Here is a 27,167-nt window from a genome sequence, read left to right as displayed (position 1 = left end):
ATTGTCTTGGGAGACTGATCTAGGAAAACACTGGTACAATTTATGTCAGAATGTTTTGTTTATGATCTTTTCTAGGAGTTTTATGGTGTCATGTATTATATTTGTCTATAAGCTATTTTGAGTTTGTTTTTGTGTGTGGTATGATAGTGTTCTGACTTCATTTATTTGCATGTACTGTCTCCTTATTCTTGCTCTCTTTACTTCCATTCTTTATAAGAGAGCTTTGAGTTTGGCTTTTATATTACAGTTTCTAGAAAATTGAAGGAAGCTAGCTCTTTTCCACTGAAATTGAATTCATGGACAGTTCTTTAAAGTTTTTTAAGTAACACAACTATTGAAAACTTCTGTTATGAGTGAGTTGGTAATGGGAACCAATACCTTTACTCGCAGGGTGATTTTCTGAATCCTCCCTGCCCCCTTTATTTTACAACAAACTATACCAGATTTATTTTTTCTAAGCATGTTTCCAGACATACAGTTGTAACTTTAAAACTTCTGAGTGCTTCCCTTGCCTGCTGAATTTAGTTCCGATTTCTCATTCCTATGAGCTGCTCAAGGTAGTACTTAGTGTCCCCAGAGTATTTTCTCTACTTAGTTTTAGATATACTGGCGTGTTGAATGGTGTTGGTTGACATGTTCATTACTGGGTTGATGTGTTGAGAGTCTGTTGACTAGATTCATTAGTTCAAATAAGTTTGTAACAGAATGACTTAGTACCACTGAGAAAGGAAACCCCCAGTAGTAGTAGTTGTTTTTTAAATTACTTATTTTTGGTTGTGCTGGGTCTTCGTTGCTGCTCATGAGCTTTTGCTAGTTGTGGCTAGCAGGGGCAGCTCTCTCGTACTGCTCAGGCGTCTCGTGGTAGATTCTCTTGAGAAGACAGGCTCTGTCATGTGGGCTTCAGTAGTTTCAGCCCTCAGTCTCAGTGGTTGTGGTCCACACGGTTAGTTGCCTGCATCACATGGAATCTTCCTGGACCGGGGATCGAACCCATGTCCCCTGCATTGGCAGGCAGATTCCTATCCACTGGGCCACCAGGGAAGTCCCCCAGTGTTTTAAGAGACCTGTTCATAAATATTCTGTGCTTACTCTAAATTATTCACACAAAATGATTCCTTCAGGTTTTTTATTTTTTAGGATTATGTTACTGGCCAAGGTGTGGGGACAGACAAGGAGAAAATGATAAATTCCATTTCCTTTCTGTGTCCGCGCCAGAGAGTGTAATTTTGTTTTCTGCTTAATTGAAACAAGACATTAAACGTTATGGTTTTGTGTCTTAGGCTAAATATTGAACATTTTAAATAACAAGATCTTTAAATCTTAAGGGATGGTAATTTAGAAGCTTCTTGGTAATTCTAATTTATAATACCGTTGTTTTTTTTTTTTTTTAAACATTCTACATTATATGAAACATTGTCAGTTGTATCTAAGAAATTATATATATATATATTTAACCATAGTCATACATCATCCTGTTTTTTTTCTCATGTTGATATTCCAGTTGAACTAAGTCATTTCTGGGATTTTATGATGTTATAGCAGTGTTTTCTCAAACACATGGTTTAAGAAACCTTAAGGGTAAACCAATCACCTCTGATCCAAGGTTATTTTACTTGAATAACTTAAATTTTTTTATATTGAAACATATACAGATAAAGTACAGTGCAGAAATTTCATGAGTTTGTACAATAGGACTTGAGGACGAGTTGTTTTGGTTACTTTCTGAAAATACATTTTGGAGGGGGCAGGTTTGTTAACTTTGTAAGTAATTTCTGTGGGGAAAAGTTTGAGAAATATACTGATAACGAACAATGAGCATGGTTTTGAGGCAGGAAGATTTGAGTTCATATCGTAATGTAACAGGCTCTGTAGTTTTGTTGTTGTTGTTCAGTTGCTAAATTGTGTCTGACTCTGTGACCCCATGGACTGTAGCCTGCCAGATTCCTCTGTCCGTGGGATTTCCCAGGCAAGAATACTGGAGTGGGTTGCCATTTCTTTCTCCAGTGGTTCTTCCTGACCCCCAGGGATCAAACCTGCTTTCTCCTGCATTGGCAAATGGATTCTTTACCACTGAACCACCTGGGAAGGACCTAGTCTTGGGGTAAATTATTTATCTCTTCCTATTTTGCCCCCTCCCCCCTTTCAGAGAACATATATAAGCTGATGCCACATATATTTTTTTAAAGTTTATCTGTTTACTTTATTTGAACTCTGATAATACGGGCATTTTTTTTTTAATGGCAGAACATCATTTTTTTCCCTTAAACTGCATTTTCTTTTAACAAGGGAGTTAAAATACTTTTGCACATGGATTTTCTGTGGGCCAGAAATTTGGTAGCAGTTTAGCTGAGTGGTTCTGGCTGCTTCTATGTCTTTCATAAAAATCTCAAAGGTTGCTGTCATTTGTAGGCTTGACTGGTGCCTAGAGGGTCTCCTTCTAAGAAGGTGTTCCTCTTTGAGCTAGCAGGTTGCTGCTGGCTGTTGTCTAGAGGACTCAATTTCCTTTGCATATGTAGATCCCCAGCTGTTTGCATGGCAGCTGCATTTCCAGAGGAAGTGATCTGAGAAGAAAGGTAGGTAGAAGTGTGCAGTGCCTTTTATGACCTAGTCTCAGAAGTCACTTCTGCCACATTCTTTTCATTAGAAGCAAGCTGTTAAGTCTAGTCCACAGTCCAGGGGTGACCTGGATTGGGAAGATTCCCCTGGAGTAGAAAACGGTAACCCATTCCAGTACTCTTGCCTGGAAAATTCCATGGACAGAGGATCCTGGCGGGGTACAGTCCATGGGGTTGCAAAGAGTTGGATGGGGCTGAGTGATGGAGTGCGCGCGGCGCACACACACACACAGTTTGCACTTTTCTCTGGTTAAATACTTCAGATGGATAATTTGCTTATACCTTAACTTTTGAAGGATATGAGGCAGCAACTTTGTTTCCATTTGTTAGCTTGTTAGCTGTTAAAGAGGGAAGACTGCCCTTTTGAATCTAGTGCCTTCAGCAGTGTTTAGTGCTTGTTTTTACTTACATTGGCTGTTTAGTAAATGAGCTGATTTGAATTAAATTTTATTCTATGTAGACCATATTGTTTGCAGTATAGTTCTAAATTAAAATTTATCTTTATCAGCCCTTAAAAAAAGATCTCATTCAGGGATCACTTAAACTGTTCAGTATTGTGAGCTTGAAAGAGAAGCTCAGTGAGTAAAATTTTGTTTATAGAGTAAGGGTTTTTTTGTAGTGGTACATTTTGTATGAAAATTGTTAGCTCATTATAAGTTTTGGAGTACTTCAGTTATGTTTTGTGTATTAAGCCTTTAGTAGTCCAAAATGTCGAGAATTGAAAGCATGCTGTTGCCAGTAATTTTTTTTTTCCTTAAATAGAATTCTTTTTGTAGGGGTGAAAGTAGCAATTTTCACATGTAGCAATTTAACAAATAACAATTCTTATAAAATTCCTCTTCTGTTTTAATTTATTTTTTATTTTTATATGTAAGTAAAACAGAAAGGTTTTGAACAACTTAGAAGCTGAGGGGGATAGGGGACTTAACAAAAAAAGGTTAAACAAGCCAATTATATGGAACTTTTTAAAGAATGGAAATTTCTAATACTCTAGATTTCTTGTGAAATTTGCTTATGTTTTATATTTGAGAGTCTAATCTGTAATTGAGAGTTTGATAACTAAGAAAAGATATTAGACACTGTTTCATAACTGAAACTGCAAAAAACAGTAGAGCAGTAGATTATTTTCCTATGTTTAGAGGTCATGTTCCTTAGGCAAGAGTTTTTTTGTTACTAAATATTACAGTATTTACCATCTTTTCCTGATTATCATTACTTTAAGTACTCATTTAAGAATAGTATTCAGCCTTAAGACCCGTTGAATCAGAATCTGTAGGGGAAGGACCTTTTACTTTTTACTAGGGAAATTTGGAAATCCCCTAGCGCTTACTCAATATTAATCAGACTTCATTAGTGTTATTGCAGTAGTGAAGCAGACACAACAGTGGAATAAGATGTCAGAGTATACTTTTCAAAAGTTATAAATATGAAACTTCCCTGGTGGTCCAGTGGTTAAGACTTCACCTTCCAAAGAAGGGGGTGTTCAGGTTCCATTCCTGGTTGGGGAGCTAAGACCCCACATGCCTTAGGGCCAAAAAAGCCAAAACATAAAACAGAAACAATATTGTGACAGATTCAATAAAGATTTTAAGAATGGTTCACATCAAAAAAAAACTTTAACAAATGTTAAAAACATGACTTAAAAATATAGAATAAACGTCACAGCCTCATCATTTTTAAAAAATGATTTTTTTAAAAAAATAACCTAATTCTTGAAGATTTTGAGCTAGTTGTTAGAGTACATATAATGTGTCTCATATAATGTCACCATCTCCAGGAGTTGGTGATGGACAGGGAAGCGTGGTAGGCTGCAGTCCGTGGGGTCTCAAAGAGTCGGACATGACTGAGCAACTGAACTGAACTGAATGTCTCTCAAGTTAGTGTCTCTCCTGTTGAAGACAGGCTGTGCTTTGGTTAGGATATTATAGAAGTGAAATGGTGCCCTGTCTTGCTCATTGGCACACAATTTCAGTTTGTTCTTTACTGATGATACTCACTTTGATCTGTTGATTAAGGATTTCTCAGGCTATGTGCCAGGCCATTTCATTGCAAACTGTAGTAACTTTTTTTTTTGAGGTCCTTAGAAATTGTATAAATAACTTCTTCCTTCTAAAATTTTTCAGTTGTATATGTATTTATCTGGATTCATAGTGTTTCATTCAAGGGGTTATAATATAATATAGCACATTTATTTATTTTTATGAGGTGAAATACACATTACATGAAATTAACCATTTTAAAATGTATAATTCAGTGTCATTTAGTACAGTCACAACGATGTGAAACCAAGTTCCAAAACATTTTCATTACCCTCTAAGAAAAATCTGAATCGATTTAGCAGCCAGTCCCATTGCTCCTTCCCAGCAGTCCCTGGTTAGGTCTCTGCTTTTCATCTCTGTGGATTTGTCTGTTCTGGATATTTCATAGAAATTGGGATTGTACAGCATGTGATCTGGCTTCTGGATGTGTTTGGCAGCTTAGCATATTTTCATGGTTAATCATAATAGAATATGTCTTCTATTGAATACATACACGATTTTTTATTCATTTATCTATAAGTGGACATTGAGATGTTTCCACCTCTTGGCTGTTGTGAATAGATCTTCTGTGGACATCAGCATTCAAGTATTTTAGTATCCATTTTCAATTCTGAATGCAGTGGTATTGCTGAGTCATATGCTATGTGTTTTTATCTTTCTGAGGAATTATCAAACTGTTTTCCCCAGCACTTGCATCAGTTTACCTTCCCATTAGCAATGCACCAGGGTACCAGTTTCTTCATATATTTTGACAACACTTGTTATTTTTTATATACTTTTAATTTTCATTTTTATATTATTTATATATATATATTTAAGTTTATTTTAATTGGAGGCTAATTACAATATTGTAGTGGTTTTTGCCATACATTGACATGAATCAGCCATGGGTGTACAGACACTTGTTATTTTTTAAAAACTAATTAATTTTTGGCTGTGCTGGGTCTTTTCTGCTCTTGGGCTTTCTGTAGTTGCTGCGAGGTGGGGCTACTCTTGTTGCAGTGGGCAGGCTTCTCATTGCAGTGACTTCTCTTGTGTTGTGGGGCACAGGCTCTAGGCATGCAGGCTTCAGTATTTGTGGCACGTAGCTTTGTTGTCCTGTGGCATGTGAATCCTGGACCAGGGATCAAACCCATGTCTCCTGCATTGGCAAGAGGATTCTTAACCACCGGACCACCAGGGTTGTCTAACACTTACTCTCTTACTATTTCTTTTTCTTTCCCCTTTCTTGGAGGGAGGCTGAGAAATGTCTGTTTAAGTCCTTTGCCCATTTTTAAATTGTCTTCAAGAACTCTATATATTCTGAACACTGGACACCTGTTAGATAAAATTAGCAAATATTTTCTTCCATTCTGTTGTCTTTACACTTTCTAGATGATATCCTTTGTATAGAAGTTTTAAATTTTAGTGAAATTCAAAGGTGCTGTATCTAAAATTCCATTGCCAGATCGAAATTAGTGAAACTTTACCTCTGTTTTCTTCTGCTAGTTTATAATTTTAGCTTTTGTAGGTCTTTGATCCATTTTGAGTTAGATAGATATCAATAGGAGTTTATTGGGTATCCACGTGTGGAAGTCCATTTGTTGTGGTCTTAGCAGTTTGGTTTAAAAAAAAAGTCAGTTGGCCATACATGTATGACTTTTTCTGGATTCCCAGTTCTGTTCCATTGGTTTATTTATCTATCCCTTACTCTATACCAGTAAAACATTGTTTTGATCATTACAGCTTTGTAGTAAGTTTCAAAATAGGGATATGTGAGTCCTGTAACTGTGTTCTCCTTTTCCAGTAGAGTTTTGGCTATTTGGGGCTCCTTGCAGTTCCAAATGAATCGAGAATGGCTTTTCTGTTCCTTCCAAAAGGGTTGTTGGAATTTTAATAGAGGTTATGTTGACTCTGTTATTGCTATCTTAACAATACTTAAGTTTCCCAATCCTTGAACAAAGCATGTCTTTATATTAATTTAGATCTTAATTTTCCTGTAGCAGTGGTTTGTAGTTTTTAGTGAACAAATCTTAAAACTTCTTGGTTAAGTGTATTTCTGGATACTTTTTGAATAGACTTGTTTGTTCATTTCCTTTTGGACTGTTATTGCTAATGTATAGAAAAGCTACTGAATTTTCTGTGTTGATCTTGTATCCTGCAGTATTGCTGAGTTTATTAACTCTAATAGTTTTCCCCACAGATACAGAAATCAGGGTTGATTTCCTTTAGGATGGACTGGTTGGATCTCCCTGCAGACTCTCAAGAGTCTTCTCCAACACCACAGTTCAAAAGCATCAATTCTTCCGCGCTCAGCTTTCTTTATAGTCCAACTCTCACATCCATACATGACTACTGGAAAAACCATAGCTTTGACTAGGTGGTTATGTGTCTTGGTGTGAATCTTTTTGTGTTTATCTTTCTTGGAGTTCAGTTAACTTCTTGGATATGTATATTTTGTATCTTTAGCTAATTTGCTAAGTGTTTAGCCATTATTGTTTTCTTTTTCTGCCCCCCTTTTCTCTCCTTCTGAAACTTTTGTTATGTGTATGTTGGTATGCTCGATGATGTCCCACAGGTCTTTATTCAGTTTTGTTTTGTTTTGTTTTCTTCTAGCTCCTTAATCTGGTAATTTTAATTGACCTCTTCACTCGTCAGGTTCTCTGATTCTTCTTTCTGCTGGCTCAAATCTGCTATTAAACTGTCTAGTGAAATTTTCATTTCAGTTAACATACTTTCTAGCTCCAGAATTTGTTTGGTTCTTTCCTGTAATTCTTATCTCTTTATAGATACTATGTTTGTTGAGACATTGTTCTGGTTTCCTTTAGCCCTTTGTATTTAAGACAATTGATGTCTGTTTCTCATCAGTGGCAGTTTCTGCTAATGTCACACCCTCCCCCCACCCCCCACCACAGGCTGTACTGTATTGTTTCTTTGCATGTTTTGTAATGTTTGTTAGAAAATCAAGCATTTTGAATACTGAACCAATAAGTTGGAGACTCTAGGAGTCAAATATTTTTTTCTTCCCATCGTTGGAGTTGCTTACTCTTGGGTTGTGGTTGTGTGTACATTTAGTGACTTTTCTAAACTATTTCTGAAAGTCTGTATTCTTTGTTTTGGGTAGTTTCTGAAGTCTTTGTCCCTCAGATTGTAATCACCTAGTGTTTTGTTGTTGTTTGAGAGAAATAATATTTTAATAAAGTTTAATGCAAAAAATCCATGGTGAATAAGAAGTTATCAGGCTCAGTATATTGTTTAAAGGTTGCAAATTTTTCACACATGGGCAAACAAGAAATCAACTTAGTGCTTGTAGCACAGCTGAGACAGGTTGAAGCCTTTAATAAGACTTTACTAAAGGTTTAGTGGTTATAGAAAGTTAGTTTCAAGGCAATATAATAGTTTGTTTCAGCTGTCCATGGATATGGCTATTCTCAGAGCTCTTCAAACAAGAGCCATCGTTACCTTGTCCAGCTTGTGTTTTGTTGCAGATATGTGTCTGGAGCCTAAAGGGAATAAAAACGAAAGAAAAGAAATAAGAACTCTCCCAGTCTTTATTTTATTGGATCTCTGTTAGGGCATTCTGTCTTTCCTTTAAATATTTATTTTTGGCTGCATTGGGTCTTAGTGTGGCAGGCGGCATCTTTGTGGTGCCTGGGCTCTTACTTGTGGTATGCGGACTCAGTAGTTGTAACTGTAGGCTTAGTTGCCCTGCAGCCTGTGGCATCTTAGTTCCTCTGTTGTTCAGTCGCTAAGTCGTGTCTGACTCTTTGCGACCCTACAGACTGTGTAGCCTGCCAGACTCCTCTCTCCATGGGATTTTCTGGGAAAGAGTATTGGAGTGGGTTGCTGAGCCTGCCACCAAGGGATCTTCCCTGACCCAGGGATCAAACCCATGTCTCTTGCATCTTCTGCACTGCAGGTGGATTCTTTTACCTTTCAGCCACCAGGGAAAAATTTCTTTTCTCCATTCCTGTGTTCTCTGGCTGGGGCTCTGTAAATTAAATTGAGGAAAGACATTAACAAGAGAAAACAAACAAGTTTATTAGCACGCGGTCACCTGGCGGTACCTCTCACCATCAATAACTCAAAAGAGGATGAGTAGAATCTGGGATCTGTATACCTAACTTCACAGGGGAAAAGAATATTTGTAGAAAAAAGCAAATGATTTTTGAGACAAAACAGATAACTCGGTCCTTAGGCGTTTGTGACAGTGTTTGAGTGTGGTGCTGAATTTTTTTTTTCTTTTTTGTTCTCCCAAAAAGAGAAGATGAGTTGCTCCCAGAGAGGGGATTAACAAATTCTTTTGGCAGGCTCTGCATTTAGGTTGATAAGGAATTTTAGGAACTCACATGCCTTCAGCTCAGTTTTTCTTATATCAAAGTGGCTTGTTTTGGGGATGGCACATCCTGATCTCGTCACACACTTCTGTAAATGTTGTGATATTAACTAGTATTGCTCTTTACCTTTTTTCAGAACAGGAAAATTTATGCCATTAGCTATCTATGCTTTATTCTCTATGAATTGATTTAAATTAGAATTCATACAGACACATACAATAGTAGTGGTTTGTCTCTTAGGAATAAGTTGTAGTGTGTAACTTAGCATTTAGCCTTTGGTTTTCTATGATTCTTGGGGCTACTCTCTAGTTGCTGTGCGCAGGCTTGGTGTTGTGGTGGCTTCTCTGTTGCATAACGCAGGCTGTAAGGTGTGCAGGCTCAGTAGTGCAGCATACAGGCTTGGTTGCCTCGTGGCATATGGGATCTTTGAGGACCAGGGATCAAATCAGTGTCCCCTGCATTGACAGGCGAGTTCTTAACTACTGGACCACCAGCGAAGCCCTGATCATTTAATTGAGTATGTAAACATTTTCATTACCTTAGTGAGTTAACCAGTTTCTGTTTCTTGTATCTGACGTTTCGTTTCTTGACCTTCCTTCCGCCCCTTCCCCTTTCCAGTACATTGGATAGTAGAATAGGAGTTTTTTTGTAGTATCTTGAAAATTTTTATTTTAGGAAATACTTTGGTATGACTTAAATTCTGCCCTAGCACTTATATTTGAAAGAATTTTGAAAAAGGATGATTAGCAGCAGTATTGATAATTTTGCTTTTTAAAATTTCCCTTTTGAGGTTATTCTGCAGTTGTAAATATAAGATATTAGTAAATTTAGACGTTAATGTTCAGAAAATTTGATTTCTTCATTGACTAATTTCTAAGCTCTATATTGAAATGAGTACAGTTGCCCAGTTGGCTTCTTCCCCATTTAAAAAAAAACCTGTGAATTTACTGTGTTTAGATTGGGCTGGTGACTTGAAATTTTTGATGCAATTGAGAGAGGCTTCCAAAAAGTTAAATTTAGAATGTAGAAGAATGGTGGATGCCCATTGTGATGATTGTAATTTAAAAAATCCTTTTAATTGTGAAATTTTCAAATATACATGTAAGTAGAGAGACTACTTAGGCACCTCCCTGTACTAACATTTATAAACACACGGACAACCTTGTTTCAGTGACACCCATATTCCTTGTTTTTTCCCCCTACAGCAAGTTCCAGATACATGGATTTAATCGCAAAGACTTCAGTATATGTCCTTTTATATACAGTTGACCCTTGAATAGCATAGAGGTTGGGGTGCTGTCCATCCACGCAGTTCAAAAGTCTCACTTGAGAAGTCAAAAAATCTTTACAGTTGGCTCTCCCCACTTGTTGCTCCACATCTTTGGATCCAACCAGCCTCAGGTCATGTGGTGCTGTTTTACATATTTAGTGAAAAAAAAATCTGTGTATAAGTATCTCAGACCATCACGGTTTGAGACCTTACTATTGAAGGGTCCACCATACCATCATTGCACTAACAGTTACATCTACAGTGACTAATAATTTCTTAAAGTCATTTAATATTCAGCTCATGTTCAAATTTTGGACTGTTTCATAATTTTCACTTTTTGAATTTAGTTGGAATAAGGATCTATTTAAGGTCCACATGTATTTGATTGATCTGTCTGTGAAATCCATGTATTTGTTGAAGAAGCCAGATCATTTGACCTGTAGACTATTTTGTGATCTCCATTTGATGGGATTACTTCCCTCAGTTGTCCTTTAATTTATTATCTGTGTTGAATTTCCTGTAAATTGGTAATTAGATCAGAATTCAAATTCTGTATGGGGCAGAGAGGAAGAATATGTGCTGTGTACATAGGTAATGCTGTGTGCATCATATTGTGTTACAGCAGGAGACACTATAACTAGTCTGTGATAAGACTATTGTAATTTCAAAACTAAGCTTCATTGAGGTAGTTTATAATAAAATTACCCAGTTTTAAGTGCATAATTTGGTGAGTTTTAACAAGTGTCTACATTTGTATAATAACCTTCATCACAATTAAGATAAATACCCAGTTACCCTTGAAAACTTCTTTCTTCCCTTTGTAGTCATTTCCCTTCTCTCCAGGCTCTTTACCCTCCACTGTGCTGATCTGGTTTGTCACTGTATTTTTGCCTTTTCTAGAATTATAATTGAAATCTTATAGTAGTCACAACACTGTAATTTAAAGGAGGTATAAGATAACTTTGGCCAGGAACTATATAGATCTAATGCTTTCCACTTTTGTATGACAGGGACTTGCCATGAGGTGTTGAAACCTTGTTTCGCTGAGTTGGAGAGACTGGACCTAAATGGCGCAGCATGACTTTGCTCCAGCCTGGCTTAATTTTCCTACCCCACCATCATCAACAAAGGTATTCTTTCTTCATCTCTCTTTTCTTTTTGTCTTTCTGTCTGCTTTTATTTAGTTCATGTTCTACACAGATGTAGTTAAACTAAATGTTTAACTTAATGTAGTTAAACTTAATGTTTTGCAGAGAAACACCTAAACTTTTTTATTTCATATTTAATGTGTTGGTTTATCTATATATGTCAATTTTCAGTATACCATCAACATTCTAAACCATTTACTTCAAAAGTTGTCTTTTGTGCTAAAGTTCTGCATTTTAAAATTCAAACCAGTTAAATACATTGCACATTACTTTTGTGGCTTACCTCTCTCTGTACTATTCTTCTGATAACTAACTTTGCTTACTTTCCTATAGATAACGTTAAAAAAATCAGAAGTTTTTAAAGTTTTTCCTTACAATTGGAAGACTTCTTTTTCAAATAAATGAGACTATGTGGCATATTACTCAATTTTAGGAGTTATGAGAACTTTGCAGTGTTGCTACATATCAGATGACTCACTGATTTTAAAATGTTCATTTTATATAACCAAAACAGAACTTAGTGTATAAGACATGCTTGACATTGAAATTGTCATCCGCTTATAAGCCTTCCTGAGAGGGATGTTGAAATTGATTAGAATCAATCTATCTGGCTCCATACTGTCTTCCACTTTGTGTTTTCCATAGTGCAAAGGAATCAAGAGGGAGGTCTTAATCATCTGCTTACCTATTAGTCTCTACCATGCTAAGGCATTCATCTAGGACCTTTTGGGGGTCCAAGCAGTTCTTATAGAACAGTTTGCTGAAATAGCTTTTAGGGGAACAGTTTTATAATTTGCAGAGTTGTTCCCCAGTAAGGACTTGTCAGATCATAATATATTGGAAAAGTTGCATTGGGGGAGACACAGCATGTGAACTGACTTTATTTTATGCAGATGGATTCTCTGGAAGGCTCATTGACTTGTCTGTTTTCATATAGTGTGAGCCTAGACCCACTCCGGTACTCTGACCTGGAGAATCCCATGGATGGAGGAGCCTGGTAGGCTACAGTCCATGGGGTCACTAAGAGTCTGACACGACTGAGCGACTTCACTTTCACTTTTCACTTTCATGCATTGGAGAAGGAAATGGCAACCCACTCCAGTGTTCTTGCCTGGAGAATCCCAGGGATGGGGGAGCCTGGTGGGCTGCCGTCTATGGGGTTGCACAGAGTTGGACACGACTGAAGCGACTTAGCAGCAGCAGCAGCAGACTAGAATCTAGGATGCATTTTCTATTTTGTAGTATTTTCATTTGTGAATTTTGTAAAATGATCAAACATTTTATTTCATAGATTATAAAATGGGATCACAGTTGTTAGGAAATGGGAAAACCATTTCTTAGTTACAGACTGTTCGCCCGCCTTTCCTCTTCTATTTAGGTCTCTGAAATTTGCTTTGCTCTTGTTGTTTATGTGTATCCCACCCCACTAGTTGCTGTCAGCTATGCTTTTCCTGGATTCAGTTTTTTCCAGACCTACTTCAGAGCCTGGAAGCACATGAATTTCTTGCTTCTTCATTTCCTTTTTCTCTTTGAAATGAGTTAAGATTTGTTTTCATTTTTAAACATATCAGTAAAAATTACCAGCACCTGGAAAGTTAGTTACAAACATTATTGAGAATAATTTCTTCATTGAAGTGTTGATTAAGGTTGATTAAGATTGACTTTGTTATGTGTGGTGGCATTCTTAATGCTTTCTAGAACCAGACATTTGATCTGGATATAGGCCCTCATGAAATGAAGCCTTGATTTTGCCAATTCTAAATTTTCAATTAATTCTTATTTATTTTAGATTACCTACAGAAAATAATGTCAGTTTGAACTCTTAACTAGCAATATTTGAAATTATCTTCTTAGACCTTTCGCAAAGTGTTTTTAACAAACACAAATAAATACACACATCTTTTGGTATAATGACTTATACTGTCTATATCACTCAAAATCACTATTCCTGGGTTTTCAGTTATCATTCTTGTTTTCTGACAGAGCCCTTTTAATCTTATCCTGAATAAATGGGATAGTCATAAATAAATGTTGGGTTCTCTTTTTCAACTTTGTGTTACGTTTTTTCTTTATTATTTGAAGAGATGATAGGAGTACTTGAATTAAGGGTTAACAATGTTTTCAACACTGCATCTGAGCAGTTTTCTAAGGTATGTAGAATTTTAGCCCCATCATGTGGTGAAATTTTAAACTGCATGTGGTGGTTTCTATCTGTGAAACAGACATACTGGCATTTGAACTGTTCCCTAGGACCCAATGAGAAATTTTACATTGTGTTTTCATATGCACATAGCTGTAACTAAAAAGTCATTTATCTGTGTTCTTCTTTCTCTTGGGGTCTTTTTATTCCAGTCAAAAAAAAATGCTAAAAAAATACAAATTGCTACTAATTATGTGTCTTTTATAATGAGACCTCACCTGCAGTTTGAAAAATAGAATTGTAATTACTTTCCTTCAATAATGTAAGTAGTATCAGTTTGCATTGAAATTGTTTGCTTTTTAAACTTTAGGCTAAGAGAGGATGAGAAAATTCAGTCAGACTGGTAGCTGAATTCATTGAAACTTTTTTTGTTTACTAAGTAGATTTGTTAACTGTTGATTCACATATTCTGGGAATCAGAAAATTATGCTATTATTTTTAAAAATTCAGAAAAAGATTTAAAATGTGATAACTAATATTTCCTCGAGTCATTACTACATACCAGTCACTGTGTAAAGCGCTTTATAAGAAGGCAAACAAAAGCATAAAAGGTAAAATACTGTTCCCCTCTTCCATCACCCCCCCAACCCATGTAAACAGATGGGGAACTGAGGTTGAGAGAGACAAGTAACTTGACCCGAAGTGCTTGAGTTAGCATAGGAACATATGTGTGCTTGACTTTAAATAATTATGTTTAATAGCTTTCTTTTTTTGATTATTAAGAAGTAGACTAATTTTCAGAAGTGAAATACTGGGATGTTTTAATGTATATATCAGAATATAATTTTATCTTGGTTTGGGTAAGCAAATGAAATTGCTTTTTTTTTCCTTTAAGGATAGCATCTCCAATAATCTATTTCTGTAGTTAGTACATGGGTGTCTTCACTCTGCAGTGGCTGTGTACAGTTGACCCTTGAGCAATATGGGTTTGGGTTATTTATGTCCACTTATGTGGATTTTTTCTCCCCAATAAATATGTACTGTAGAACTGTGTGATCTGTGGATACTGATTTTGACCATGCATAGAGTTGGCACCTCTAACTCCCTGCATTTTTCAACTGTCAACCTTAATCTTTAATTGAGTGAATCTGCATAGATTAATTGGACCTATTAATGGACTAAGTTGCAGGAATGCTTGGGCATCTCTTGAATGTATTTGTAGGGGAAGTTCCTAGCAGCAGAATCTGTGAATTATACCTTTTGATAGATAGTGCCTAATTGCTGTCTAGAAATGTTGTACCAGTTTATAATCCTATAAAAATTTCATGGGGGGGGCAGTTTTTTCACTATTGGCAATGCTGGCTGTTGTCCCATTTTTTCATATTTGTGAAATTCAATGAAAAATGACACTTCATTGTTTTGATTTGCATTATTTAATTATGACTCAGCATATTTTTGTCTTAGGAAATGTTATTCATGTAACTTATTTCTTAGTGATTTATTTGTAATAGCTCTTTTCATATCGAGGAGTTTGTTGCATATTCTGCATATATTTTCCTACAGTATATTTGTCTTAATAATTCTAAAAGAACCATGTGGCTAGTTCTAAAGAAATATTTAAACATACAGAGAACCATGGAGAATAAGTCACATCATAACATTTTGCAATTTTATCTTTGTGTCTCTTCTGGAAATAAACAATTGAAGTCTGCTGTTGACTTCTTTACAGTCCTTTTTCTGTCTTCATTTTTTCCCCAGAGATATTCTCAGTGCATGTTCTTATATTGTTACTAGCTATGTGAATATCAAAAGGAGTTTTCTGTATATGTAGAACATTAAATGATTAACATTTATATTCTGAACCTTGTTTTTATATTTGTTATTTATAGCTTTTAGAATTCCCCCCATGTTGATACCTGCAGGTTTGCTGTAATTACCTTAAAAACTCTGTTCCTGAGTCTCCTGCATTTCAGGTGGATTCTTCAGTCTGAACCACCAGGGGACCCCCAAAACTCTGTATTCTATTTTTTGCCTCTGTATCACACTGTGTTTGTCTCATTAAGTTGAGATTGTTTATATCGCTGGGAAAGATTGAGGGCAGGAGGAGAAGGGGGACAGAGGATAAGATGGTTGGATGGCATCACCGACTCAATGGACATGGGTTTGGGTGGACTCCAGGAGTTGGTGATGGACAGGGAGGCCTGGCGTGCTGTGGTTCATGGGGTCGCAAAGAGTTGGACACGACTGAACTGAACTGAACTCTATAATATGAATACTGTATTGACTGTTTTCTTACTGTCTCCTTGCATACATGGATAAGAATTCTTTAGACTCCTGCTTCTCAGACTTTAATGGCTATGAAAATAACCTGGGAATTTTGTTAAAATGCAGATTCCAATTTCAGTAAATCTCTAATGGGGTCCTAGTCCTGACAGTCTTCAAAGTACTGTTGATTCTGCTTGTCTCTGGACCACATTTTGCATGGCAAGGCTCTGACCTATAGTTAAAAGAAAAATTGCTGGAATTCAGTTCCATACTGCCAATTTCTTTTCCATCTGGTATACTGATTTATACTTCTGTATGTTGTACATAACTATACTTTTTACTTTGTACTCTTGCCGTCTTGCCAAGACTTTGTCAGATTATCAGTTAACATTTTTGCCCATCTTTGTTATGAAATGTATTTTTTCTGTTTCTTGGACATTGGGTTATATTTCTGTGAATTGCCTATTCACATTCTTTGTTTATTATTTCTTCTGGGGTGCCTTTCTGGGGGGAGTACTGGTTTGGCGGGGGAGAGAAAAAAGTGTGTGTGTGTATATGTCTGTATGTGATCTTTAACTGTTTTACGTAAAGTTGCATAGTTCTTTTTCAGCCACCCAAGTATTTCTCTCTCTGTCTACACATACACACACCCACCCACACCCACACATATTCAACTGCTTTATAGTAGTTCCTGTCTTTTTTTTTTCTTTCTGTAAAAGTCTTATTTTTTTAGCTGTGCTGGCTCTAAGTTGTGGAATGCAGGATTTTTGGTCTTAGTTGTGGCATGTGTGATCTAGGTCCCTGACCAAGAATGAAACCTGGGTGCTCTGCTTTGGGAGCATGGAGTCTTAGCCAGTGGACCACCAGGGAGGTTCCTATTCGTTGCTACCTTAAATGCTATTTTAAAAAGCTTTCTTGGGACTTGGCTGGTGGTCCAGTGGCTAAGACTCCACATTCCCAATGCACGGGGCCAGGGTTCGATCCCTGGTCAGGGAACTAGGTCCCACATGCCACAACTAAAGATCCTACGTGCACCAACTAAGACCTGGCTCAGCCGAATAAATAAATATTTAAAAAAAAACTTTCTTATTAAGTCTTTCTAGGATATATATTGTATCTTGTATTAGTGTTGTTTCTAGCAACATTGATTAATTTTTACTTTAATGTCTTTTGGGATTTTTAATGTGGAAAATCATTCATTCACAAATATCAGTTTTCTTTCTATATTTTCAATCCTGTTACTTGTGTTTCTTATTCATATTTTACTATACTAGCTATGTGTCAGAGTCTGAAAGGTCTGAAATTTTATCCTACTTTCAAGATAACTGTAACACGCTAGTTTGTTACTGTTTCTTGGATGCTGGCAGAAGATGAGACTTCCGGGTCTCATGAGACAAAGTGCATTATTAGCACAGCAGGCGGCATAAGCATGATTTTGGCACTGGTTCTTCCTGTCCCTTAAAACCTCTGGGAGTTGACATGGAGCAGCCCAGGTATATGCCTCCCTTGTATATCTGCCACATTTATAAGAATACTGCTCTTTGTCCCAGAGTAGGACATTATCTGACCCTCGATATTCTCTGCGAAGATAACCCTGAGAAAAGGGCGATAGAAAGAGCTGTCAAGGCCTTGTGTTCTTGGCATACAAATAAGAACATGGAGGGATGCTCAGTGTCACATCTTTTTGCCTTTTCATACTGTTCATGGGGCTCTCAAGGGAAGAATACTGAAGTGGTTGGCCATTCCCTTTTCCAGTAGACCATGTTTTGTCAGAACTCTCCATCATGACCTATCCGTTTTGGGTGGCCCTACACAGCGTGGCCCATAGTTTCATTGAGTTAGTCAAGGCTGTGGTCCCTGTGATTGGTTTGATTAGTTTTCTGTGATTGTGGTTTTTATTCTCTCTGCCTTCTGATAAGGATAAGAAACTTGCTGACTGACTGTGGGGGAAACTGGGGCTTGTTCTGATGGGTGGGGCCACACTCAGTAAACCTTTAATCCAATTTTCTGTTGATGAGTGGGGCTGTGTTTCAAATCCTAAAAGATGATGCTGTTAAAGTGCTGCACTCAATATGCCAGCAAATGTGGAAAACTCAGCAGTGGCCATAGGACTGGAAAAAGGCCAGTTTTCATTCCAGTCCTAAAGAAAGGCAATGCCAAAGAAGGTTCAAACTACTGCACAATTGCACTCATCTCACACACTAGCAAAGTAATGCTCAAAATTCTCCAAGCAAGGCTACAACAGTACATGAATTGAGAACTTCCAGATGTTCAAGCTGGTTTTAGAAAAGGCAGAGGAACCAGAAATCAAGCTGCCAACATCCATTGGATCATAGAAAAAGCAAGAGAGTTCCAGAGAAACATCTACTTCTGCTTTATTGACTATACCAAAGCCTTTGACTGTGTGGATCACAACAAACTGTGGAAATTCTTCAAGAGATGGGAATATTAGACCACCTTACCTGCCTCCTAAGAAATCTGTTTGCAGGTCAAGAAGCAACAGTTAGAACTGGACAGGGAACAACAGACAGGTTCCAAATTGGGAAAGGAGTACGTCAAAGCTGTATATTGTCACCTTGCTTATTTAACTTATATGCAGAGTACATCATGTGAAATGCCAGGCTAGATGAAGCACAAGCTGGAATCAAGATTGCTAGGAGAAACATCAATAACCTTAGATATGCATATGACAACACCTTTATGGCAGAAAGTGAAGAACTAAAGAGCCTTTTGATGAAAGTGAAAGAGGAGAGTGAAAAAATGGGCTTAAAACTCAACATTCAAAAAATGAAGATAGATCATGGCATCTGGTGCCATCACTTCATGGCAGATAGATGGGGAAACAATGGAAACAGTGACAAACTTTCCTTTGTAGCTCCAAAATCAGATGGTGGCTGCAGCCATGAAATTAAAAGATGCTTGCTCCTTGAAGAAAAGCTATGACCAACTTAGATAGCATATTAAAAAGCAGAGACATTACTTTGCTGACAAAGGAAGTGTGGTGTTGGAGAAGACTCTTGAGAGTCCCTTGGACTGCAAGAAGATCAAACCAGTCAATCCTAAAGGAAATCAATCCTGAATAGTCATTGGAAGGCCTGATGCTGAAGCTGAAACTCCAATATTTTGGCCACTGGATGTGAAAAACTGACTCACTGGAAAAGACCCTGATGCTGGGAAAGATTGAGAGCAGGAGGAGAAGGGGATGACAGAGGATGAGATGGTTGGATGGCATCACCAACTCAATGGAGTGAGTTGGAGCAAGCTCCAGGAGTTGGTGATGGACAAGGAAACTTGGTGTGCTGCAGTCCATGGGGTTGCAGAGTTGGACTGAGCAACTAAACTGAACTGGGGGATACTCAGGGTCCATGATGATTTCCTGTCCCAACAGTCCATACATGTTGCAGCCAAACTTGAATTTTGCATGATTGTAGCACTCTCAGCTACTCTGATTAATTTGACAGAGACTAGAACCAAATCCATTTAATTGTCTTCCACGGCAATTAAGGCTACTACTACAAATGTCCCAAGCAACAGTGAGTGAGACCAGGATTTAGCCAGTTGTGAATAACTTATGGGGTACTAGTGAATGATTTTTTTTCAGCCAACCAATATATGGTCTAAAGCCACTCTGTTATCCTTTAAAATCCACTTAAGGGAGGGACTTCCCTGGTGGTCCAGAGGTTAAAACTGCACACTTCCACCACAGGGGGCATGGGTTTGATCCCTGGTCAGGGAACTAAGATCTCTTAGGACTGCACCCCCCCCCCCCCCCCCGCAAAAAAAAAAAAAAAAAAAAAACACTCAAGGGAAACTGACTTGAGATTTGGTATTATTATTACCTACAATTATAGAGGCAATACAGTGGGTCAGAAAGCAACCCTGATCCTCAATAGAAAACATTGTGTGGCTTATTCCCGCCCCCCCCAACCCACCTACAAAATGATTGATTCAATTTTCCTGTATGTAACTATTCAGAGATTTGAATAGTTCTGCACCTGTGGTGTTGGTTGGCAACTTCAGTGTACATAACATATCCTCATGCACATCCTCGTGAAAAACAGATCTCACAAAACCAAGCATTGTTGCCTTTTTCATGTCGGTAGACTCTCGTCAACCTGGATTGCATACTGTGGTGACTCTCTAATCCTCTTTAACAACTGTGTCTCGGTATCTTCTGGTGTTCCATCAGTTCATCTAGTTATGGTGCTAGCTGGAAGAGGAACACATGCCGCCTTTTGGGCTGCAGCCTTTCCTGAAAGTCCAAGACAGTTGTCCTTAGCAGCAGGCAGAATCAACTCTTCATTAATAATACAGACCTTAACTTCAGCAATTTTTAGTTAGCTACTAAGAATGATGCTCTCAGTGCAGACACGTTTGATGAAGTGGAGGCCTTCAATAATTGCTTCTGTTCCTCATTATGTCTTTTTCTTTTGAAAAACTCCAAACGCTTGTCTTTTAATGCAGGGTACTTGGGCTCCATGTGGTGAAGCAGTTTTGAAGGTTTCATGGCTGCTTTGGGTAGCCAGTCAGCACATATTATACAAGGTAGACTTGGAGAATGTGAATCACCTGTTGCAGTGTACTTGTAATTTAAGTAGGATTCTTAAGTGCAGCTTTCTTTTTTGTTGGCAGTCTTAAGAGTCTTCTGCTGTTTCACCTGGGTCTTTCCCCACTTTTCAAAGAAGTGCTCCAGCAGTGTTTGTTTTCTTACTCATTTTGGCTAGGATTATCTTTTGTGGGGCTTCCTTGGTAGCTCAGCTGGTAAAGAATCTGCCTGCAATGCAGGAGACCCTGGTTCGATCCCTGGGTTGGGAAGATCCCCTGGAGGAGGGCATGGCCACCCAGTGCAGTATTCTTGTGTGGAGAATCTCCAAGGACAGAGAAGTCTGGCTGTCTGTAGTCCATAGGGTCACAAAGAGTCGGACACGATTGAGCAACTAAACACAGCACAGCTTTTGTGGGCCTCCCAAAAAAACTGTGACCCAGACAAATGTGCAGGGTGGGAAGGAGGGATGGATGGAAGTGGTAAATAAAATAATGGGCAGGCCACACACAGACTAAAATAAGTGTTGGATTCTAACTTAAAGGTTTTCACCAGATGCAGCTGTACAGTTGAAGGACATCAACTCATTTGCCGCTATAAAGCCTGCCACCAGATGTGGCCCAGTTGTGACTTGACATTCACTGATAGGGTTTTGATGATAATCTGTAAGCAGTTGGTTTATTATGGTCTCTGTGCAGTCAGGAGTCCATACCTTGTGGCTCAGCTGGCAAAGAATCTGCCTGCAATGCGGGAGACCTGGGTTCAATCCCTGGATTGGGAAGATCCCCTGGAGAAGGGAAAGGCTACTCACTCCAATATTCTGGCCTGGAGAATTCCATGGACTGTATAGTCCATGGGGTCACAAAAGAGTTGGACAGGACTGAGCGACTTTGACTTTCACTGCAGTCAGACCTCTGCTAATGGTAATCTGTATTTGCAGCTGCTCCCCAGTGCTACTAGCATCACCATCTCAGCTCCACCTCAGATCATCAGGCATTAGATTCTCATAAGGAGTTGAAACTTAGGTCCATTCTGTGCATGGTTCATGGTAGGGTTTGCAATCCTATGAGAATTCAATGCTTTCGCTGATCTGACAGGAGGTGGAGCTCAGGCAGTAACGTGAATGATGGGGAGCAGCTGTAAATACACTTGAAGCTTCTCTCACTCACCCACTGCTCACCTGCTTGCGGCTTGGTTCCTAACAGGCCACGGACCTGTACTGGTCAATCGCCTGGGGTGTTGGGGACCCTTGTTCCAGGGGATAGGGAGATCATTAATTGTTCTCCTTTGTACCTGTGCTTTCTGGTGTTAAAGATGTTTCTTCTCCCGATTGCTAGGGTTTTTGCTCTCCCTCTGTATACAGCCATGAAATCTGTATGCAATGTGTCCCATTCCCATAGCTCTAACTTCACTTAAAAACTCTTCTACCTAGATATTTTAATCTAGAGGAACTGGATGTGAGTGGGACAGGGGCATTTTTAAATAATTTTCAGAGACCCCATTTTAAAGATACCTTACCCTCACCTTGGTCTACTTTGGTGGGGACTCCGTGAGAAGTGTACACAAGCAAATGGCTGTTGTCTACATGTCTAGGACCATGCCAGTTCAACAGGAGAATCCAGGTGGCCAAACTAGATTTGTTTGAACTCCTTTTTGGTTAGCCATCACCCTGAGGGGTTGCCTGGCCTGTAGTTGTTCTTAGGGAAAAGAAAGAAACATTATATCTGGGGATAATCAGAGCAGAATTTTTAGTGTAAGTCTGTTTACTGTCATAACTCTCCACTGTGTCATTCTGATTACTACACAAGAAGTGGCCAAGAGGAGATGATTCCCTTTTGGTTATGCTGCATTCATTCATCTTACTAAGATGTGGGAAGAGATGAGGGGTATAGAAGTGTAGTATAAGTGGTTCTGAGTTGAATTTTGAGGAGACTGTTAAAATGCTTGTCTATACTTGTGAATAATAGTATGAAACGTCCATTGAGTACTTTGAGTATTGATTCATTGCAAGATGACTTTTTGACAAAAGATGTACTGTTAATGAACTGTTCCTGGTCTGGAATATACCCAACACATTTCATGAATTAATTTCAGGAGACATAATAGTGTGACCAGAGTTAGCCCATCAGACTGCAGCAATAATAATGTAACCTGAAAAAGTTTCAATAGTGGTACAACTCCGTTGAGGACTCCATGAAGAAGTCAAATCTTTGATGTAGTTCTGTGTGATGTGTTCTTTACAGTGAGACAAATGGACCAACTTTTGGCAGGAGTCACAAGCTGGCATGCAGTAGAGGTTTCTGCATCAGAAAGATAAAGTCCTTTCTTTTGTAACCAGTCTGTGATAGTGGGTGTGTTCCATGTCTGGTGTGATGATGGGTCTAGGTGGTATGCTGAAGATTTGATCAGCATTCTAATTTCAGTCACTCTCAAAGCCATTCACTCTCATCAGATAGCAAGCTTTACTGAATCAACATGAGTGACTCAGATTGTCTCAGCTCAGCAGCAGCTGCAGTTTCCCATCATGTGTGACTCCAAGAGATGTTTTTAATTGGCCAGTCTATAGTTTTTCCGTGATAGATGAGATGACGAGGCTACTGGCAACAATACAAGAGTTAGAAAAATATAAAATGTCTTGTCCTTAAGAATATCTAAGGCAGGGATCATAGCTTTTATTCCAGTGAGGTGATTGGCACTTACCCATTTGGTTTTCCAGAGTTTGTTGGGGCTGGGTGGCTATTGTGTGTACCATCATCTTTTAACTTGGCTGAACTATCAATGAACCAGGCTCAATCATTTAGAGGAACTTTTCTGATTTGAGAACCTTATTGAAACACTGGCTTGTCATGGTGGCAGGAGGGAGAATAAAGTATACTGCAAATTTATGTTTGGCGCTTCAAGGGTGAGGCCGGCTGTGGTGTTGAACACATAATTTCCATTTGATCAAGAGCCCTCTTGGGTTCTTACATTGGTTAGTCCTTAGTTTAAGTTTGCTTTCAGTAAGAGCTCAGCATTATTGCAGGAGCCACATTCTTTTTTTGGCTGACTAGGGATTGAACACTGAACCTTGGCCATGGCAGTGAACGCCTGGAATCCTAACCACTAGGCTACCAGGGGAACTCAGTTTTTAAAAGGAGTGTGTACTTGGTGTGTGTATCAGGCAGATGGCATTGCAGTACCGGAAAATAGTCTTTCTGAACACTGCAGAGCCAAGTCTTTGGCCACATACGATTTTCTTTTTTTCCCTTCTGGAAGGTGTACTTTTTATTAGACCATTTTGAAGGGGATGGGAATCATCTGTCAACCTGTGACATTTCTTGAATGGGAGAATCTAGAGCATTTTTAGTACAAGCATGTAACGTTAACATCAACTATGAAACACAGTGGTACATTGAATTGGCCTAGTGGCCCCACCTGCAGGATTGCTTTAATTTCCTACTCTTACTGCTGAGATTTTTCCAAATTCTTATCAGCCATGTTCGGATACTAGGGTCCATTCCCACCATGGGCACACAGACTGAGGAGTTTGTTTATTTTATTTATTTTTTAAAATTTATTTAATTGGAGGCTAATTACTTTACAGTACTGCAGTGGTTTTGGCCATACATTGACATGAATCAGCCATGGGTGTACATGCATTCCCCAAACTGAACCCACCTCCCTCCCCATCCCATCGCTCAGCGTCATCCCAGTGCTCCGGCCCTGAGCACAATGTCTCATGCATCAAACCTGGACCGGCGATCTATTTCACATATGGTAATATACATGTTTCAATGCTATTCTCTCAAATCATCCCACCCTCGCCTTCTCCCACAGAGTCGAAAAGTCTGTTCTTTACATCTGTGTCTCTTTGGCTGTCTCGCATATAGGGTCATCGTTGCCATCTTTCTAAATTGCATATATGCGTTAATATACTGTATTGGTGTTTTTCTTTCTGACTGACTTCATTCTGTATAATAGGCTCCAGTTTCACCCACCTCATTAGAACTGATTCAAATGCATTCTTTTTAATGGCTGAGTAATATTCCATTGTGTATATGTACCACAGCTTTCTTATCCATTCATCTGCCAGTGGACATCTAGGTTGCTTCCATGTCCTGGCTATTGTAAACAGTGCTGCGATGAACATTGGGGTACACGTGTTTCTTTCAATTCTGGTTTCCTCAGTGTGTATGCCCAGCAGTAGGTTTGCTGGGTCGTATGGCAGTTCTATTTCCGGTTTTTTAAGGAATCTTCACACTCTTCTCCATAGTGGCTGTACTAGTTTGCATTCCCACCAACAGTGTAAGAGGGTTCCTTTTTCTCCACACCCTCTCCAGCATTTATTGCTTGTAGACTTTTGGATAGCGGCCGTTCTGACCGGCGTGAGATGGTACCTCATTGAGGTTTTGATTTGCATTTCTCTGATAATGAGTGATGTTGAGCATCTTTTCATGTGTTTGTTAGCGATCCGTAGGTCTTCTTTGGAGAAGTGTCTGTTTAGTTCTTTGGCCCATTTTTTGATTGGGTCTTTTATTTTTCTGGAATTGAGCTGCAGGAGCTGCTTGTATATTTTTGAGATTAGTTATTTGTCAGTTGCTTCGTTTGCTATTATTTTCTCGCATTCTGAAGGCTGTCTTTTCACCTTGCTTATGGTTTCCTTCATTGTGCAAAAGCTTTTAAGTTTAATTAGGTCCCATTTGTTTATTTTTGCTTTTATTTCCATTACTCTGGGAGGTGGGTCATAGAGGATCTTGCTGTGATTTATGTCAGAGAGTGTTTTGCCTATGTTTTCCTCTAGGAGTTTTATAGTTTCTGGTCTTACATTTAGATCTTTAATCCATTTTGAGCTTATTTTTGTATATGGTGTTAGAAAGTGTTCTAGTTTCATTCTTATACAAGTGGTTGATCAGTTTTCCCAGCACCACTTGTTAGAGATTGTCTTTTCTCTGTTGTATATTCTTGCCTAGACTAAGGAGTTTAGTATGTATGTGCATATCAGAGTTACAGTCTAAGCTTTCAGGACCTCTCATGATTTCTTTAGCATGGAATGTGGGAAAGTTCAGCGAGGAGGGGAAGACTGTTCCTTTGGGGGTTGCATGGGTGCCTGGAGGCTTTTTCTCTTCTGGCTTCTCAAGCCAGGATTGGTGTTAATTTCTCTTTTATGTACCTCCTGGCCCCAGGAAACACCCCAGCCTGGGACATTTCATGCATTCATGTACCACAGTGCCATGGCTTTGCCTTATATGGAAAAGGTTGAGTCACTCTTGTGCTTAATACTGTCTCCCCTCCATGGGGCTGGGAAGGATGATGACTTGGGTACCTGTGTGCAACAGAACTATAAGAGTTTGTTTGTTTCTTGCCTTAAGTTCTGGTGTACACTTTGTTGTTAAAGCAGCTGAGTTTGATGTGGGGAAGAAGAATCAGAAAGTACAAAGAGCACAGAATAAATCCACTCCAGGAAGCTAGGCTTTGCAGTTTTCTTTGTTTCCAGTGTCAGTAGCAGTTTGGCCTTAACAAATTTACTTTTAATGTTTTCAGTCTTTCCCAAACTCTCTATTCTCATTGCTGTTCAGCTTTGGTGACCTCTTGGCTTCAGCAGCTACAGCCATATTGCCTTTCAGATGGGACCCCATCTCTTATGATAATACATCAATTCCTTCTACTCAGAGGAGAGTTTCAGCATTAAAGCACTGTTGGACATCTTGTTTCAGTCCTTCCCCTTGCCACTTACTTGGTCGCTAAACAGTGAGGAACCTTTACTTTCACCCATCATTTGGATGAGAACAATTGTTGCCAGGTCCTGAAGAATCTTATCCTGTGCCCCTGTCTGGCCTTTCTAGAAAGTTTTAGCTTTGAGAGCGTGGTATCTTCATCACCATAACTGGTAGGGTTGTGAAGTGTTTGGGTTTTTACCCTACTTAAAAGCTTAGCAAGCCAGGCTGTCACTGTTGTTTCATGGATGCTGGTGGAAGACAGATGAAGGGCTTTGTCTTTCATGCATAGAAGCAGCATGAGGATGAAGGCAGGAGCAATAGGGGAACTTGCACCAGTAAGTCCCACCATGGCCATGAGGAGGAGCCTACTTAAATAAAGAGTGTGTGCAGTGTGTTTGTATTAAAACTGAGGAGCTTTTCTGTTTGTCCTGGAGAGAATTGTAATAATTGTTTTTACAACATTCTTTCTTTGACAGATTTTTAAAACACTTCTTTTGGGGAAGAGGAGTTTGGAAGTAAATCTATAGAGAACTTAAAATAGAACTGTAGCTTGATTCGCCATAATTTTCTGATCTTGAAGAAAACCTTGAGCTATTTAAATCAAAGAATGTGAAATACACGATAGTATGTTTTATTTTAAAAGAAGTGTACTATATTTGCCTTGATGCCTTTACAGTGTCTTTACCTTTAAAGTTTTTGGGTGAATATAGTTGTTAAACTTTCAGAATGGTGCTCTGGTTTATCTTAGGTAGAAAAAATACATTAACAGTGGAATCCCTCTTACAAGTTTTTGGTTACCAAACAATTGAAATAATTATAAAATATTCTACTTAACCATTTAAAATTCTCGGGAATAAATAAAGCCAGTGTATTACTAGTTTCTAAAGTTAGTCAGATTTTATATGTATGTTTATCTTATAATTTGTTTCAGTCGTCACTGAATTTTGAAAAGCATTCTGAAAACTTTTCATGGACAGAAAATCGTTACGATGTGAACCGCCGACGACACAACTCTTCAGATGGCTTTGATTCTGGTATTGGACGTCCTAATGGAGGTAAAGTTGCTGAGGAATAGTAGAGTTTAAGAAGAATTATCTTCACATTCTTGCAGGAATTGTTTTGATTGTGATTGAGT

General features: G+C 38.5%; 1 protein-coding gene across 4 annotated transcripts in view; it reads left to right on the top strand.

The window, feature by feature from the left end:
• The window catches only part of GPBP1 (GC-rich promoter binding protein 1), a 67,950-nt gene that overhangs the window by 22,178 nt on the left and 18,605 nt on the right, over nt 1-27,167 (top strand). For all 4 annotated transcript variants that reach the window (XM_061129763.1, XM_061129764.1, XM_061129765.1 and 1 more), the window contains 2 exons: nt 11,251-11,370; nt 26,964-27,087. In XM_061129763.1, coding sequence (XP_060985746.1) covers nt 11,308-11,370; nt 26,964-27,087 — 187 coding nt within the window. In that variant the 5' untranslated portion in view covers nt 11,251-11,307. The remainder of the gene's footprint in view (nt 1-11,250; nt 11,371-26,963; nt 27,088-27,167) is intronic.

Source organism: Dama dama, chromosome 25 (genome assembly GCF_033118175.1).
Source record: "Dama dama isolate Ldn47 chromosome 25, ASM3311817v1, whole genome shotgun sequence".
NCBI classification, from domain to species: domain Eukaryota; kingdom Metazoa; phylum Chordata; class Mammalia; order Artiodactyla; family Cervidae; genus Dama; species Dama dama.
The sequence above is the reverse complement of the archived record's forward strand: the minus strand, read 5'-3'. Positions and strand labels throughout refer to the sequence as shown.